The sequence below is a fragment of the Clarias gariepinus genome, chromosome 6, assembly GCF_024256425.1.
Source record: "Clarias gariepinus isolate MV-2021 ecotype Netherlands chromosome 6, CGAR_prim_01v2, whole genome shotgun sequence".
Classification (NCBI taxonomy): domain Eukaryota; kingdom Metazoa; phylum Chordata; class Actinopteri; order Siluriformes; family Clariidae; genus Clarias; species Clarias gariepinus.
The window spans coordinates 24,661,517-24,677,987 of NC_071105.1; the positions used below are offsets into that span (position 1 = coordinate 24,661,517).

At 37.4% G+C, this 16,471-nt stretch overlaps 1 protein-coding gene across 5 annotated transcripts; it reads right to left on the reverse strand.

The window, feature by feature from the left end:
• Nucleotides 1-2,767: 2,767 nt before the first annotated feature.
• LOC128526117 (glutamine-rich protein 2) lies at nucleotides 2,768-15,340 on the reverse strand. Of its 5 annotated transcripts, XR_008360769.1 has the most exons (19): nucleotides 15,267-15,340; nucleotides 14,927-15,165; nucleotides 14,572-14,676; nucleotides 14,389-14,448; nucleotides 14,067-14,160; nucleotides 13,737-13,890; nucleotides 13,062-13,164; nucleotides 12,799-12,951; nucleotides 12,497-12,589; nucleotides 12,325-12,399; nucleotides 12,070-12,228; nucleotides 11,421-11,527; nucleotides 9,179-9,244; nucleotides 7,776-7,832; nucleotides 7,413-7,531; nucleotides 6,067-6,210; nucleotides 4,837-4,953; nucleotides 3,959-4,019; nucleotides 2,768-3,187 (listed from the first exon to the last, which is right to left on the reverse strand). XR_008360769.1 is itself a non-coding variant. In XM_053497702.1 (16 exons), exons 1-15 carry the CDS (start codon nucleotides 15,128-15,130, stop codon nucleotides 6,068-6,070), a joined length of 1,692 nt encoding a protein of 563 aa, XP_053353677.1. In that variant the 5' UTR covers nucleotides 15,131-15,337; the 3' UTR covers nucleotides 5,906-5,922; nucleotide 6,067. The 5 variants fall into 5 exon arrangements, 2 of the variants coding, with proteins under 2 accessions (XP_053353677.1, XP_053353678.1); XR_008360767.1 differs by having other exon boundaries at nucleotides 14,927-15,337; XR_008360768.1 differs by having other exon boundaries at nucleotides 3,917-4,019; nucleotides 14,927-15,337.
• Nucleotides 15,341-16,471: the final 1,131 nt, after the last annotated feature.

Genomic DNA, 16,471 nt, shown 5'->3' on the forward strand with positions numbered 1-16,471 from the left:
AAACCAAATAATGGTGTCTGCAAAAGTTTGGGCACCCTGCAGAGGTAATACCTTGAATTGCCGCACCCTTTGGAAAGCATTACAGCTTGTAAACGCTTTTTGTAGCCAGCCAAGAGTCTTTCAATTCTTGTTTAAGGTATCTTAGCCCATTCTTCCTTACAAAAGTCTTCCAGTTGTTTAGGATTTCTGGGCTGCTCTTTTAAGGTCTATCCATAGATTTTCAATTTTGTTAAGGTCAGGAGATTGTGATGGCCATGGCAAAACTTCGTTTACGCCTCTTCATGTAATCCACTGTTGATTTTGAGGTGTTTCGGATAATTATCCATTTGTAGAAGCCATCCTCTCTTTAACTTCAGCTTTTTCACAGATGGCATCAAGTTGGCATCCAAAATTAGCTGAAGTTTTATTGAATCCATTTTTCCTTCTACTCGTGAAATGTTCCCTGTGCCACTGGCTGCATTGATCCACCCTCATGCTTAACAGTTGGACAGAGGTGCTTTTCATTTAAACCCTGTGCTTTTTTTTTTTCAAACATACCTTTGCTCATTTTGGCCAAAAAGTTCAATGTTAACCTCATCATTCAACAGAACTTGTTTCCAAAATGCTTTGAGCTTGTCTATGTGTTCTTTTGCGAACTTCAAATGCTGATTTTTATGGTGTGTATGTAGAAGAGGTTTTCTTTAGATGACTCTTCCATGAAGACCATATTTATACAAGTATCTCTTTATAGTGGAGTGGTGTACCACAACTCCAGTGTCTGACAGATCTTTCTGGAGAGATCGTGCAGTCAGACATGGTTCTTAATTTGCTTTTCTTACAATCCTGTGAGCTGTTCTGTCTGATATTTTTCTTGGTCTTTCAGTTCTTGCTTTAACTTCCACTGTTCCTGCTGTTCTCGCTCACGCGAGAGTTGTTAGCAATGTTCCTTGCTAATTTTTTTAGATGAAAGTCTTTTCTTTAATGTGTGTGTGTGTGTGGGTACACACACACAGCGCCTAAACGAAAACACTTATCTTTCAGGATTTATTTTTAAAAGTGCAGGTTAATTCGTTTTATTTTTAGTTTTAATAAAAAAAATATATATTATTTTTATGTATTTATTTTTTGGGCTGTAAAACAAATATAAGTTTCCATTATTTCTTATGGGGAAATACACTTTGATTTATGAGTGTTTTGAAATACGAGCCTGCTTCTGGAACGAATTGCGCTTCTAATCTAAGGTTCCACTGTACTTTTTTTTTGTTCACATTGTGTGCGTGTGTAACTGGTTAATTATTGAACATTTTGTATGCTGTCCCTGCAGGTGACTGCTACTGTATGGTTTTTAATAACAGTGAAGATGCAGCTTTATTTATATTAATATTTTACTACCTTCTCCACAAGCAAAACGCTTTTCTTCTCTCTCTGGTTTCGCTTCCTTTTAGAAATCTTTTTGATCAGATTACCGTCTATTATAGGAGGTCTATTATATCAAGCATCTAAATGTTTTATGGCATTATAAAGTTTTCACTCACAAAAAAAAAAGAAATCCGATGTGTGTTTGTGTATTATAATATTCCTGCAATGCATTTGCACTACAACATGAACCAAGGCTGCTGTTTTAACCATTTTATCATGCGTGAAGTTGCAGGACTTTTTGACCTGAATGTTTTAAAGAAAACATTTTAATTGGCCATGTGTAACTTTAGTTTTTATGCAACATTTTATGTAAACCCCCACCAATGTGCATGGAGAATATAACATTTACAAGACAAAAGATTGGCACGATTGTTAAATTGCATCCTTTTGTCCACAGGTGCGAGTTTTTTTTGTAAAACATTTATGTACACCATTATTAACTACTACAACAAAATATATATTTTTTGTTGACATTTTTAGATATTAATTTTATTGTTTTAAAAGTATGTGAGAGTGATACAACCTGTGAACACAAAAGCTTCCGGATGACAACCTTGATGGAATGATCAAATGAAAAAATTTACACAATGCAGTAACGTCCAGCGGCATGATGTCTTATATGGATGAAAGGTCTGACCATTAAAGCATAATTTAAAGGTTGGTCCTCTGATACTGCAGTTAACTGTAGCACAGTCACTGCTCCCCTGACAAAAATATATAGCATGGAATTGCATATGGTATATAGCGCATGTGTGTGTTAACTGGGCGGGACTGAGTTCACTGTGTCATCACAGGAAATTGCGTTCCAAGCATGGGTTGACCTGGGTACTGGCAAAGTTTTGCTGGCCGTTTAAAATGGCAACATCTGTTCCTGTCATACTGCTCAGCCAAAAAAAATCTCATACACTATTTTATAAGGTTTGTCCAATATCTTGTATTGATGGGAGAGACGGACCTCTGCATAAAATCTCCAGCACATCTTAAAGGTTCTTAATGGGGTACGGATGCACACAATCCATGTGTGGTGGCCAATTCACATGTAGAAATGATGCATCATGCTCCCTGAACCATTCTTTCACAATCTGAGCCTGATAAGTCCTTGCGTCATCATCTTGGAATATGCGTGTGCCATCAGGGAAGAAGAAATCCATTGATGGAAAAGCCTGATTATTCAGTATATTCAGGTAGTCAGCTAACCTCATTTTTAGGGCACATACAGTAACATTGCTAAACCAAATTTTTTTTTTTTTTTTTTTACCACATTTCTTTCTTAAAGCTGATGGTTCACCACTATCCTTCCAGGTTTCAATTCCTTAATGCATTGGACTGTGCTTAACCCTATTTGAGTAGTTTCAGCATCTCCTTGGTGTTTTTTTTTTTTTTTTGCTTTATTTATTTATTTATTTTTGCTTGAAGCAGGACAATAATTTGTCTTTTCTGAAACAAAAGTCATATTATTGACCCTTGTTGCCAGCTGCAGTAATTCTACAATGGATCCAATGTTCGGGCAGTGTATATTAGTAACTACTTAGTTACCTGGGCCTGTATATTTGCATGTTATCTAAATTATTTCTCTCATTATTATATTAAATTATTTAGCTTGTACATAATTGACATTTACTCAGGTTTCATTATTCCAACTTTAAGTGTTCCAATGTATTTTTAGTCAAGAAGCGAGGTCGATCAGTTCTTCTTGCCTGATGACAATGAAGAAACCTGCTGTTGGGAATGTACAACTAGCAGCAATAAGCCTCAGGATACCACAGCTTTTCATTCTCCAAGCAGGGATCTGGGAAATGGAAGGTTAATTTCAGAAGATCAATTGCTATTATTGCACAATAATTTGTTTCTAAGTACACAGAAACACAAAATTAGGTTCCGTAAACTCCAATGTGGTTAAATAGTTTTTCATTGCTTTTTTTCCCAAGGGTCATTCAAGTCAACCCTGGACTTTTGACTTCAGAATAGCAGAACTCCAATGTGGTTAAATAGTTTTTCATTGCTTTTTTCCCCAAGGGTCATTCAAGTCAACCCTGGACTTTTGACTGCAGAATAGCAGAACACAGTTATGAGAGAAAAACTACCTGAGTTACTAAATAATACCCTGTTACACTAATGCATTTATCCTGACGTTTCACTGGTGCTTGGATAACATTGAAGTAGAAATTTTCTTAGTCATCATCTGCTGCTATCAGCTGAACAAAAGCATGTGTGCATTACCCAGCACCAGTTTAGCTCAGTCCGCGGTCGCAGGTCGCGAATATGATGAAATCATTTTGTGCAATGTGGAACGACATCCAAGCTTTTGCCGAGAAAAGTATTATCCGGACAAAACTGTGGCGAACAGAGTGCAACAACTTATAAACGATAAAGTGTGTGGGTTTTTTGTGCAGGTGTGCAATTATGCAGTGAAGAAAACACTAACTTCTCTGGATAGGCTTTTTGTGAAAAGGGCTGCCACGTATGTAACAGAGGCAAAGAAACAAAAAAAGAGAGAGAACCCCTAAAAGAGAATTACCCCATGGTGTCATGGACGGCGACTCTCCTTCCAAACACTAACCTCCTCTCCATCAATCTTTCTCTCCTCCATTACTTCACGTCAGCGAGTCTCCCTAAGAAAGCTGCACAAACAATACATATACAAATTTATGGTTCACTCTCTCCTGTATTGTTTATATTTAGTGCTGTATTATTTTTGTATAGGCAAGGCTTTTTCATACTTTTATATTTTATGATTTTAACTAAATAAATCAAAAGTTAAACATACAATAGTTCATAGTGACAGAGAACGCAGTCATTCTATGCACATGTATTCCTATGGAAAAAGTGTACCACCAAATCAGGTTATGAACAGAACTTTAAAATGAATTTAATTCGTGACCCAAAGTTCCATTGTATGAAACATTTCTACACATCAGACATTTTCACTCTGAAGTGTTTTGTAACACTACGAATTACAGTGGAACCTCGGATTACGAGTAACGCGGTTTGCAAGTGTTCCGCAAGACAAGCAAAGATTTTTAATAAATTTTGACTTAAAAACGAGCATTGTCTTGATTTACGAGTACCAAGTATCATGTATCACGCATGCGAGTGTGGGCGTGCGTGCGTGTGTGTGTGTGCGCAACACTTATCTGTGAGGATATTTTTTTTTACTTTTTTAAACGTAAAGTACAGGTTAATGTGTTTTATTTTGACTTTATATTTTGTATTAATTATTTTTATGGGGTTTTTTTTGGGGGGGGAGGGGGGTGTAGAACAAATAATTTGAGTTTTCATTATTTCTTATGTGAAAATTTAATTTGTTTTACGAGTGTTTTGCAATAAGAGCCCACTTCCATAACGAATTATGCTCATAACCTGAGGTTCCACTGTATGCTTAAAAAACTGATGGAAGCTTAGTGTACTTGTTCATGTTGATAAGCGTCTGAGACCCACCAGAAGAATTTTGCTGTGTCAGGACACTCCTGTTGCTAAGGAAACAGCTTTGTAAGATTTCTCCACTAGATGTCAGCAATTGACTGAGGTTGACCATGTCCTTGATTTTTCGGCCACCTGCAGTGACACAAACATGACAGCACAAAATATCTAACGTAACAAAATTAGCCCTTACATTTGGGTCAATTAAAAAGCTGGAGATTAAACACTGAAGCATAAATGTAGGTTGGATTATTGGCTTCCAAGCAGAACTGGACTTGATTGTACTATAAAATAAAAACTAGGTCACTTTGTACCTTGTACGTCAGTTGATTGCCATTCTTCTTATACTTCTCATCATCTTTACTTTTATGTGCATATTTAGCCTGAATATAAGCTATTAAATAATAAGAAGAAGTAGAAATACTAGTAGAGGAAAAATAAAAGGAGATTAATATTCCAGGGTTTGATATAAGTCTAAGCTATGGCGGATCTATTTTTAAATACTGTATTCTGCAGACACATTCCATCCAACAGGATAACAAGTATATCAGTTTTGTGATTTAGAAAAAACTAATAAATTTACGCAAGATCTTGGTGTTGTTTACATAAAAACCTCAAATACAGTTGCAAAAAGCTGTACATTACAGTGAAAGGAACCGGGCTATAGACATAAATCTCCAATGCATCAAATAATTAAATGCACAAATACATAAAATGAGAATTTTCCTGCAATAGCAGCACACAGCAGGTTGTTAACCACCAAAGCTGTTTCTGTAAAGTGTGGGGTCCAAAATCCAGGTGGAGAATGATTGTACAGATCATTGATTGTAAAGTAGAACTAAATTTGGTATGCACCCACTTTGTCCAACAATTTAACTAAAAGTGATCAATACAGTGGCACAGAAGAAACCACCTTGGGCAATTAAAAACTGTCCAAGTAAGCCTCAATTTGCTTCAATGGTCTGTGATTTATTTTTTGCATAGATCCTAAAACTAATTAGGGAAAACAGTTTCAGCCACTGTAAGTGACAGTAATTAGACTTAATATATGTTAGAATCGTTTTAGACACTCACAATTTGCTATTTCCACGTTCCTTTATAGTCCTGTACACGTGATGAAAAAAAATACATTAGTAGATTTTTTTTTTTACGTGTATTGTAATGGTACTCTAATGGCAATATTGCACGGACATGGCTCTTTACTCTGTCTTGCATTCTCTAAACCAAACTACTGTAGGTGGTTCTCACTTCAGTGTGACTTTCTTTGTGCACATCCTTCATTAGATGGGTGTTTCTTGTTTGCCAGCGCCGAAGAAACTTGCGGTTGGGACTGTACAATCAGTGGTAATGAGTCCTCGGGAAACCACAGATTTTCATTCTCCACGCAGGAACCTGGGAAATGAGAGGCTCATTTCAGACGATCACCTGTTATCATTACAAGAATAATGTGTTTCAGAGAACACAGGGGTGTTTGAGCAGCAACATTAGCAAAATGTGATAGTCTATAATGTGATTACACTTTTTTATAAATTGTTTACTGGATGTTTCTTTTGCAAAGGGCGTTTAAGTCAAATCAGGATGTTTGATTTTGCAAAATAAGAAAACAGTTATGAGAAAAAAAAACAGTTTTGAGAGCCTTGCTGCACTAATTACACTAATGTCCTGACACACAAACGTTTCAGTTTTACATTTTTTATTCTGTATATTTGATCACTTTTATAACACATTCTCAATATTAATGATAAAGCGATATGGGGCTGACATGATAACTGAAAATAAGTGGTTTCTTATAGCAAATAAGAACATTAATAACTGATGACTGTACTATTTTGCATTTGGAAGCAAGTTGACTCTATAAACCACACAGCTGCTGCTGGTGACAAACTTGCTTGCTAAAATAATACAACACAAATGAAAATAAAATAGGTGTTGGAGTTCAGAAGATTATATACACCCCTCAAGCACATTGATGTCATGGCAGAAGATAGAGGCAAGCTTCAGACTCCCAATCCAAGGTGACAATGAAACCACCTTGTGCCATCTTGCATTTGGACAGTACTTAGCAACTTTTCTGCCATTATAAAGTGCATGCTAGACAAATCCCACTGCTAATGCTCATGTTTCGTTACTAATAATAGATGTCACTTTTTTTTTTTTAATAAATCACTTGTATGAGGAGCTTTCAGATAACTGATCAGATAAGTGGCATTGCCAGCCCTTTTATACATTCTCCTCTCTGAAACTCATGTTTTTTTGTTGCAGTTACGAACAAAAGATTTGCTGTTTTCCTCTGAAAACATGAGACATTTTCACACAAAAGTCCAGTTACCTTTTTAGTGACACTGCTGAAAATTCAATAAACATAAAGGCTAACTGTAAGCAATATAATACTATAGATGCAAAAACGTTACGCTCGATTAGTTTCTACATCAGCCTGATCACTTTGACTAGGAAACTGAAAAATTAGGTAATAAAAAAAAAGTGTCATACTTATCCTAGACATATTTTTATCTGCTGCCGACTGTCTACTATTAAGACATATAAGCAGAAAATATATTTAACTATAACTTGGTATGGAATAGAAGAAATCTTGCCTTTGCAGCTATGTCCCTCAATATTGCAGGGGTCATTTTTTCCAAACATCGTGATCTGTTCCATGCTTTTCTTGGTAGGTAAGCTCTCACACAGGCCCAAGTTAGTGACTGGCCTCAGCCTGGAGAAATAAAAAATCTGAAGGTGAATCAACTGAAGGATAACTGGAAGGTTATGGTCATACTTATTACAAGTAAAAAAAAAAAAAAAGGAGGATTTAAGATTTCCTGTGAAATCACAATGGTTCATTGTATTAAAAAAATATTTTTCACTTTCCTTGTTTGTTGATTGCTGCCCTTGTTGCACTTCTTATCACCTATAAATTTGTGTGCGTGTGTGTTTTAGCCAGAATAAAGTCTCTTTACCTGTTGTGGTGCTTTTGAGAGGGTAAATTAGGAAGCTTAGGAACTGATGGCCAACATCTGAGAGCATCCAATAAAAGAAATGAAAAAGCACAAGACAGGGGAGCACATATTTAGTACAATAAATAAATACTTAGGTACAATACATCTGAATGTATATACAGTAATCCATATGTTGTGTTATGGTCAAATCTGAGTTTCCTCTCTAAAAGAAGTGCAGTAAATTTGATCTATTTCTCATGAGGTTCAATGACTTTGTTCACACATGGCATTGAACATAAACTACATTAGAAATATTTTTATAAACATTTGTGTGCATCATTGGAAATAAATGGGATAGACTACAATTAGTGTATTAAAAAAAGGAGTTCCTGCTCATTTCTACACTCCTTTACCACACCTAAACATGCAGGTGTCATTGAGCAGACACACGCACACACTTCTTTTGGCTTCCATGGCAACCCGCACAGAAACATATCGACAACATAATTTTTACCACAACTGTTGAAAAAACAAAAGTGCAACATTGTCCACAATCATACAACTTCCTTCCAGCTCTGGCATATAAAGTTTTTTGGGGGCCTTACAGTTTGGTCTTTGGTAGCACGATGGCCAAGATATATACTGCATGTGAAGCTGTAAAATTATGTTTGACACTGACTAGGAGAGAAGCCACATTGACAGTGACGAGGGTATAGAGGACGAAGATTCAGAGGTTGAGGATGACACAGAGTATAACCCAGCGGAGGAAGACTTTGACACTGATGAAGAAGAAGACCCAGCTGAACTTGTAATCTCCTTTTATCCTAAAATGGAACCAAACCCTAACCTTAAGCCAATATGCCATATCCTGAGCAGATGACATCAAGTCCTGTTTTCAACCTTTCCTCACGGATTTCATTGTTACCATAAACCCTTCCATAAAGGGTTTTGTTTAAATTGTAAATATGTTCATACATTGGATGGGTCAAGCATTATATTTGTAACATAGTTAATTTTTCCCTGTGTACATTTGGGCTTTTGTTTTCAACAAATGAATCATACCAGTCAGTTTTGACTGAGAACACAAAAGTTGTTATTTTGTGCTATAGTTTCAAAAATTTAACTTGTATTAAAAAAGGTGACTTTGGCAAACATTTCAATGAAGTACTCTGTAATAACTAGTACAAAAGGTTCATCTTAGTATTTGTTATAGTTAATATCCATATACACAAATGTTTTTTCTCCTAAAAAAACTTGTAATGTTTACAAGAGTGGAAGTTGATAAAAAGATATAATACAAAAATAGGTTATAATATATTAACTATTTTTGATTTATAATGAAATATAATGATCCCGATCAAAAATGCCCGGGAATATTATGAGTATGCACAACATTAGGGTTAAAGCTAAGAAAGCAAACATACGGTCCAGGAGTAACCATGTAGACTGGGCGATCACAGGAGAGGCAGCTGAATCTTGTCTTAAGCGGTCTGTTAGTAAAAAAGAAAGAAGAGTGTTTTTATTATTATTATTATTATTATTATTATGAATACTAATTATCATAATAATAATACTCATAATTAAAAGTAGTAGTAGAGGAACACAAAGAAAAATTGTGTTGTGTAAATGGTAATATGATTCCAGGGTTTAGGGCACTGGTGTCTCAGCGGTAGGTGTTTCGCCTGCCATGCAGAAGGCCCAGGTTCAATTCCCAGCCAGTGCCCAAACCCCAGCCACTGGATGCAGTGCCGGTCCCAAGCCCAGAAAAAATGGGAGGGTTCCGTCAGAAAGGGCATCCGGTGTTAAACCTGTGCCAAGCTGTAGTGCGGACTGGGTATTCCACTGTGGCAGCCCCTTGCCAGGTGCAGCCGAAAGACCAACAACAACAAGGATTCCAGGGTTTTCTACAAGTCAAAACTTTGATCTATTTTAAGTACTGTATTCCTCAGACACATTTTATTGAAACAGCAAAGCAGCAGGTTGTTAATCATCCAAGCTGTGTCTGTGAAGGGTTGGTCCAAAAACCCAATGGAAAAGGGATTAAATGTCCAATACAGTGATCAATACACTGGCACAGAAGAACCCACCTTAAGCAATAATTCAAATTAAAACTGTAAGCAGAAGGTTTAATGTTGCATTTAAAGAAAACAAATCCACATTATAATACAGTGCCTTGCAAAAGTATTCATATCCCTTTTAACTTTTCCACGTTTCATCACGTTATAACCACAAATGTAAATGTATTTTATTGGGTATTTTATTTGAAGTGGAAGGAAAGTGATAAATAGTTTTCAAAACTTTTTACAAATAATTATCTGAAAATTTGCAACTGCATTTAGCCCCCTTTATTCTGATACACCTAACTAACATCCAGTGGAACCAACTGCCTTCAGAAGTCACCAAATTAGTAAACAGAGTCCACCTGTGTGTAATTTAACCTTTGTATAAATACAAGCTGTTCTGTGAAGCCCTTAAAGATTTGTTAGACAACATTAATTAACAAACAGCATCATGAAGCCCAAGGAACACACCAGGCAAGTCATGCATACAGTTGTGGAGAAGTTTAAAGCAGAGTTAGGTTATAAACATTTTACAGAGTACTATTCAATCCATCATCTGAAAATGGAAGACTATTGCATAACTGCAAACCTACATGGTCGTCCACCTTAACTGCCAGAACGGGCAGGGAAAAGCAGCCAAGAGGCCCATGGTAACTCTGGAAGAGCTGCAGAAATCCACAGCTCAGGTGGGAGAATCTGTCCACAGGGCAACTAGTCATGCACTTAAAAAATCTGTCCTTTTTAAAAGAGTGGCAGGAAGAAAGCCATTGTTCAAAAAAGCAATAAAAAGTCCTGTTTGCAATTTGTGACAAGCCATGTGAGGGAACAGCAAAGAGGTGGTGCTCTGGTTAGATGAGACCAAGCGTAACTTTTTGGCCTAAATGCAAAATGCTATATGTGGCGAAAAACTAGCACTGTCCTTGCTGGTGGCAGCAGCATGTTGTGGGATGCGTTTCATCAGCAGTGACAGGGAAGCTGGTCAGAGTTGATGGGATGATGGATGAAGCTAAATACAAGTCAATTTGCAAAAGACTTGAGACTGAAGGTTCACCCTCCAGCTGGACAACGACCCAAAACATACAGCCAGAGCTACAATGGAATGGTTTAGATCAAAGCATATTTACGCGTTTGAATGGCAGACCTAAATTCAATTGAGAATCTGTGGCATGGTTGAAAATTTCTGCTCACAAATGCGCTCCATCTAATCTGACTGAGCGGAGTTATTTTGCAAAGAAGAATGGGCAAAAATGAACTCTCTAGGTGTCCAAAGCTGGTAGAAACATATTCCAAAAGACTTGGGTAAAAATACAATAACAATACAAATGCAAACTACACTTTTCATTTGTCAAAATAAAAAAAATATATATATATACATATCATTTTCCTTCCATATCACAATTATGTAACACTTTGTGTTGGTCCCTCCCAGTAAGTTACATTTATGTTTGTGGTCATAACCTGAGAAAATGTGGAAAAGTTCAAGGCACATAAATATTACTTACAAGGCACTGTATAGTAGCATCTTTTGGAATCTGGTTACTAAGGAAAAAGGCGTAAAATGATTTGCACGCTTAAACAGATTGACAATGTTTGCAGCATTACTCACAACTTGACAGCAGCAGCAGAATCACTGTCAGACTGGCTATGCTTGCGAATTCTTGTCTGGCAATACTTTAGCTGCTTCTTCAGAGGATCCAGCTCATAATGATTCACCTGAAACCAAAAATTCACAACATTACTATCAGATGCATATTCAAAGCTCTACAGAAGCTTGTTTCTACTTTAAAATTTCTCCTGAATTTACAGCCCATTAAATTGTCACTCCTACTGAAAGAGAGCTGCAGCAGTAAACATTTAGTTTTCTTTTTGCTCTAGCAAGTGATTTACTTTCAAATGGTCAATTAAGAAAAAATAAATATGCTAGACCAAGCAATTACTAAATAAATACTACATGAATGGTGACTACATCAGTAGAAGAAGGATGCTGGGATTGAAACTGCAAAGCAGGAGGTGTAGAGGAAGACCAAAGAGGAGATTTATGGAGTCAAGGAGAGAAGACATGAAGTTAGTTGGTGCAGAGGATAGGGTTAAATAAAGGCAAACGATTCGCTGTGGTGACCCCTAAAAGGGAACAGATGAAAGAAGAAGAAGATAGGAAACATATACAATCATAGTATGGTGAGTTGCTTTTGTTATGCTTTACCACAACCTAAAAACAATGTTCATGTTTACAGTCACAAGTATGCTCTGTTTACCTTAGAGTCGAGTTCCCTAAAGACCTTCTCAGTAACCTTTTGACAATTCTCCTCATGGTCTGTGAAGTTGTTGTGTAGATCTTGCAGACCCTTTTTCAGCTCTACTGTATTTGTATCACACACAACGATTCTGTTCTCCAGTGCCTGCATGTCCGATTCCTGAATGGGTGTGTGTGTGTGTGAGGGGGTTAGTGACTGAAAGTGACACTGAATGGACTCTGTATTTGGCAATATGCTAGAAGTTAAGAAACTTACAATGTCTTTTCCAATTTCCACTGCGATCTTATCTGCCTTCCTCTCATCCAGCTCCTTTACAGTCTTATACAGGTGCTAACAGATAAGCACATAAGTATGAGTATTTTTCTACGTGTATAATAATGGTACTCTAATGTCCTTATTGCTCTAAAATAAACTAAGTGTTTCTCACCTCGATGTGCCTTTGTTCCTCCTCATGATCCTTTATCGGTGGGCTGGCTCTAGTCTCGAGCTTCTCATGCTTCTCATCACTTAACTCTGAGGGCTGGGGTACACACAAAAATACACATAAACACAGACTTTTACTTACCCAATTTCTGTTTTTATCATGATTTAAGCAGCAAATTTAATTATCAATACCAATTGATGTGGACAAGTATTTTTAAACCTATTTAAATCCTGTCCTAAAATTTGCAAATATATGATTTTGATTATGATCGTGTACGAGAATAAATGATATTTGTGTGTCTGTACCGTTTCAGCGATTTGCAATGGCTTGTCACTGGCCTTCTGTGTCATAAAATCAGAAACAATGCTCTGAAGATTCTCATAGCGCTGAAAGACCAGGTTTATCTTTGTGCTCAGATCCACCATGCCTGGTAGCCATGGGGGTTCCTGATCCTCCCGCTGTGGTTTCCAGAAGCAAGCAAGATGTCATTAGTAAAAAAGAAAAGAAAAGAAAGAATACGGAGAAGACTCCACTATATAATTTGATAAATATTTTCATCTCTTCTCACCGTATCCTTGATTTCCATATCTGGGCTGCTCTTCTGCTGTTCTATTCTCAGCAGGTCTTGCTTCACATTTTGCATCTCCTCATCCAGCTTTTGCACTGCATCCCTGTCAAAGTGTGTACAACAGTGTAAGAAAGATTGTGATGATGTTTCTAATAGCCACCTGTGCCACTGAGGACCACTTACCATTTTGTGTGTGTGTGTGGGTGTGTGTGTGTGTGATTGTGTGTGTGAGTGTGTGAGAGTGTGTATAGGCGCCAAAATATACAGGCTTAGCTCCAGACGCACTTGTTCCCATTAGTGAAACGGAAGTTGTGCTGGGTCTCTCGGTGGAGGAAAAAGTATTCTTAGTTGAGTATTACTTTCACTTATACACAAGTGGTCATGAATGGGAACCGAAAAAGGTGGCAGAACAATTTTGAGAGATATTTAATAAGACGGCACCAAGTAAGATAGTAATGTTGTCTATTGTTATGAAATGTCACGATTCTGGTACTGTGTCAAGATTACGTGAGTAAATCGTTTCCTTTGAAGGAGTCTACAGCAACATTTGTTCTGGGAGATGTATAACACAATACAGCAAGATGGTGCAGAGATTAATATTAGTGTTTTTAAAATAAGTAAAGGAGTTAAAACTTCTTATAACCCCCTTTCTTGTGGCCTGACAGTACAATTTACCTGAGGTCATCTGCTTGCAAGTAAGGCTGCGGCTCTGGTCGACTGTCTCTTCTCTGGCTTACTGTTGCCTCAGGCTTGGCAGGCTCCTCTCCTGAACGCTCCATCCTCTGAGTTTTTAGTTGATTTACTTGATCCAGTATGTTTTCTTGGCCACCTAAGCAAAAATTTTATCAATACATAATTTACCATGACCAGATTGAGATATGTTGTGCAACTAAACATGTTTTTTTTTTTTCAAACATATTTGTCAAACTCAAGTGCTAAAAGAATATAAATATACTGGCAATACTGGACAATTTCCTATTTTATTTGCTGTGAGCTTTAGGTCACCTTCCAGGCTCTGCACACGGGCTTCCAGACTGTCGTATTTAATCTCTCCACTTGTATCAGGTGGCCCAGGGGTACCCATTCTGTCTCTTAGTTCCTGTAATTTAAATTGATTATATATCCATCATGTATGAGATCTTGAGAGGGCACAATTCCTTAATATTGGTCTTTATGCAAAGCAATCAAGTAAATCAATCAATTTCTTTTTGCTACAACTATGATAGTCTCAGGAAATTATCAGAGCCTGTTTTAATTAGGCAGTTTACTTTTAAGTGACATTATTTAAACTGTATTAATTTCACATTGTGCAAATTCATCAGTGTACCTCAATTATCTTTTGTTTCTCGGTATCCAAAATGCCTGGCATGTCTTCCACAGCAACATACTAGATAAATAAAACCATGAGCTGATTATATTTTGTATTGTTTTATGCGATTAAAAAAAAAACATGATATGAATTGTGTGTGTAAGAAGGAGAGAGTATTAATATGTCATTTTAATATTATACCCCATTTAGCTGATTTTGAAGTGTCTCCACTTCTTTCTCCATGATGCATGACTTCTCCTTGAGCTCCTGATTTTCTTTTACCAAGTCTTCTATGAGATTCATACACTGAGATATAAGAAAAGGGGATGATGTGCTTTTATTGTAATTTCTTTTTACATTCATTTCTACTCTAAGAAGCTTTACAACATGACAGTGACTGACATTATCTCGATAAGAGATAAGTTTGTGCTAGAGTCGATTCTCTCGAGTCAGTTAAACAATTCAAAGTGAGTTAATACGAAAAAAAACAGATTCCATGCATGTGTTGTGTGATGACATTCCTCCTGGAGAGTTGAGCCGATTCAGGACTACTTACTTTGGACAGTTCGTCCTCGTCTTCCTCCTCTTGCCCGCTGCTTTCCGAGGCCTCCTGCAGCTGCTGGTCCAGCGTCGCTCCCATGTCGTACAGCCGCTGCAGCATGTTGTGCAGGAGACCGCGCAGGGCTTTAAAATTGATGACTCCCGCATCAGGAGGGTCGATGGACCGGTCCAACAGGTCAAATAAACCTTCTTCCTCCATGTTTTTTCGCTCAGTGTTGTCTCATCAAAGTCTCCCTGAAAGAAACAGCAAGTAAGTGATAGAGTATGCAGCGGCCACGTGACGTCACAAACGCTTGCCTCAATAAAGCCCTTCCCACCCAGCGCGAAATCCTCACAGCAGTGCAGTGTTCATGTGTCCGGCTCAATTTCACTCCGAACGGGCCGAAATTAAGGCGAAGCAGACATAACTTTGTGATTTGCTTGGGTTCCGTGGCGTATTGAAGTTCTTTAAGGAAGCCAACTGAGATGATTTGTTTTCAATTATATTTGTTTGTGTTGTGGCTCGTACGTCACAACAGCCAATAATACACATCCAGATAGCCGCGTAAAGCGGGCGGTAGAACATGACACAGCAGTACTGTTGCGTGCAGTCCAAAAGGTTTGTTTAAATCCCCAGTACTCATCGTACAATACTATAACTACAATTTCTATTGCTGCCTAATGGTGACACGTTGATAAACCGTTATAGTTTGGTTTTAAAGACCGTGCAGAGACGTTTAAAGGGGCGGGTGCTCAAAGTTAAAAAAGATAGAACAGGGTGAATAACAACAACTCACATTCATGACGAATCTAACATGGAATTGCATCATACTGTATGACTGTCATCAGTTGGGGAAAATGCAAAGCAAATGCAGTGCTTATTAAATGTTTAAACTGTAGAGATACAATAATTTTACTGCTGTAAAATCAGCATTTTATCTAATTTGAAATTTAAACCTAATATCATCTGTTACCTAATATATTTTCTTTAAAAGCAATGTTTTTTTTAATATCATAAATATAATAATCCATAATTATGTGGATATCCATATTAGATCGTTTTTAGTCAAATAAAAGCCCTCCAGAAAAGAAGGGAAAAGTCCTGTAACTTACTTTAAAACAAAACATGTTCCCTAAAACGGTGGACAGAGCTACAGAACCCCTTGTAACACCCTTACCCAGTTAGCTAGCAGACAATGACCACCACTACTTGTGCAGTTCATAAAAGGACAGGTAATGTTTGTTGCGCTGTTGCACAAACAGCACGCTCATTTATTTTAATACATTTGTTGTTATAGACTATAGTGTGCGCTGTACACCCTATTTACTGTTTTGTTGCAGTCTGCACCTTCCAATTAATTTGCCTGCTTTTCCTCCAGCTCCGCACCACCCAGCCTGCAGAAAATGCGCGCGCACTGTGCGAGCTCTTCCCTCAAGGGCGAGCATTGGTTAATGGCAGTCATGTGACTGATGCAAGCCAGTTCTTTTTATTTATCAAAATTGAGATTACTAGTTACGTTTTATTGTTGAGGGGCAAAGGCAGGGCTCCATACGCACATAC

Excerpts from the sequence above, each read along its gene's own strand:
- LOC128526117 (XM_053497702.1), bottom strand. The coding sequence starts at position 15,130 with ATGGAGGAAGAAGGTTTATTTGACCTGTTGGACCGGTCCATCGACCCT. Across the intron at positions 12,952-13,061 it reads ATATGGAAATCAAGGATACG|CGGGAGGATCAGGAACCCCC; the intron begins GTGAGAAGAGAT and ends TGGAAACCACAG. Across the intron at positions 12,590-12,798 it reads CATTGCAAATCGCTGAAACG|CCCTCAGAGTTAAGTGATGA; the intron begins GTACAGACACAC and ends TGTGTACCCCAG.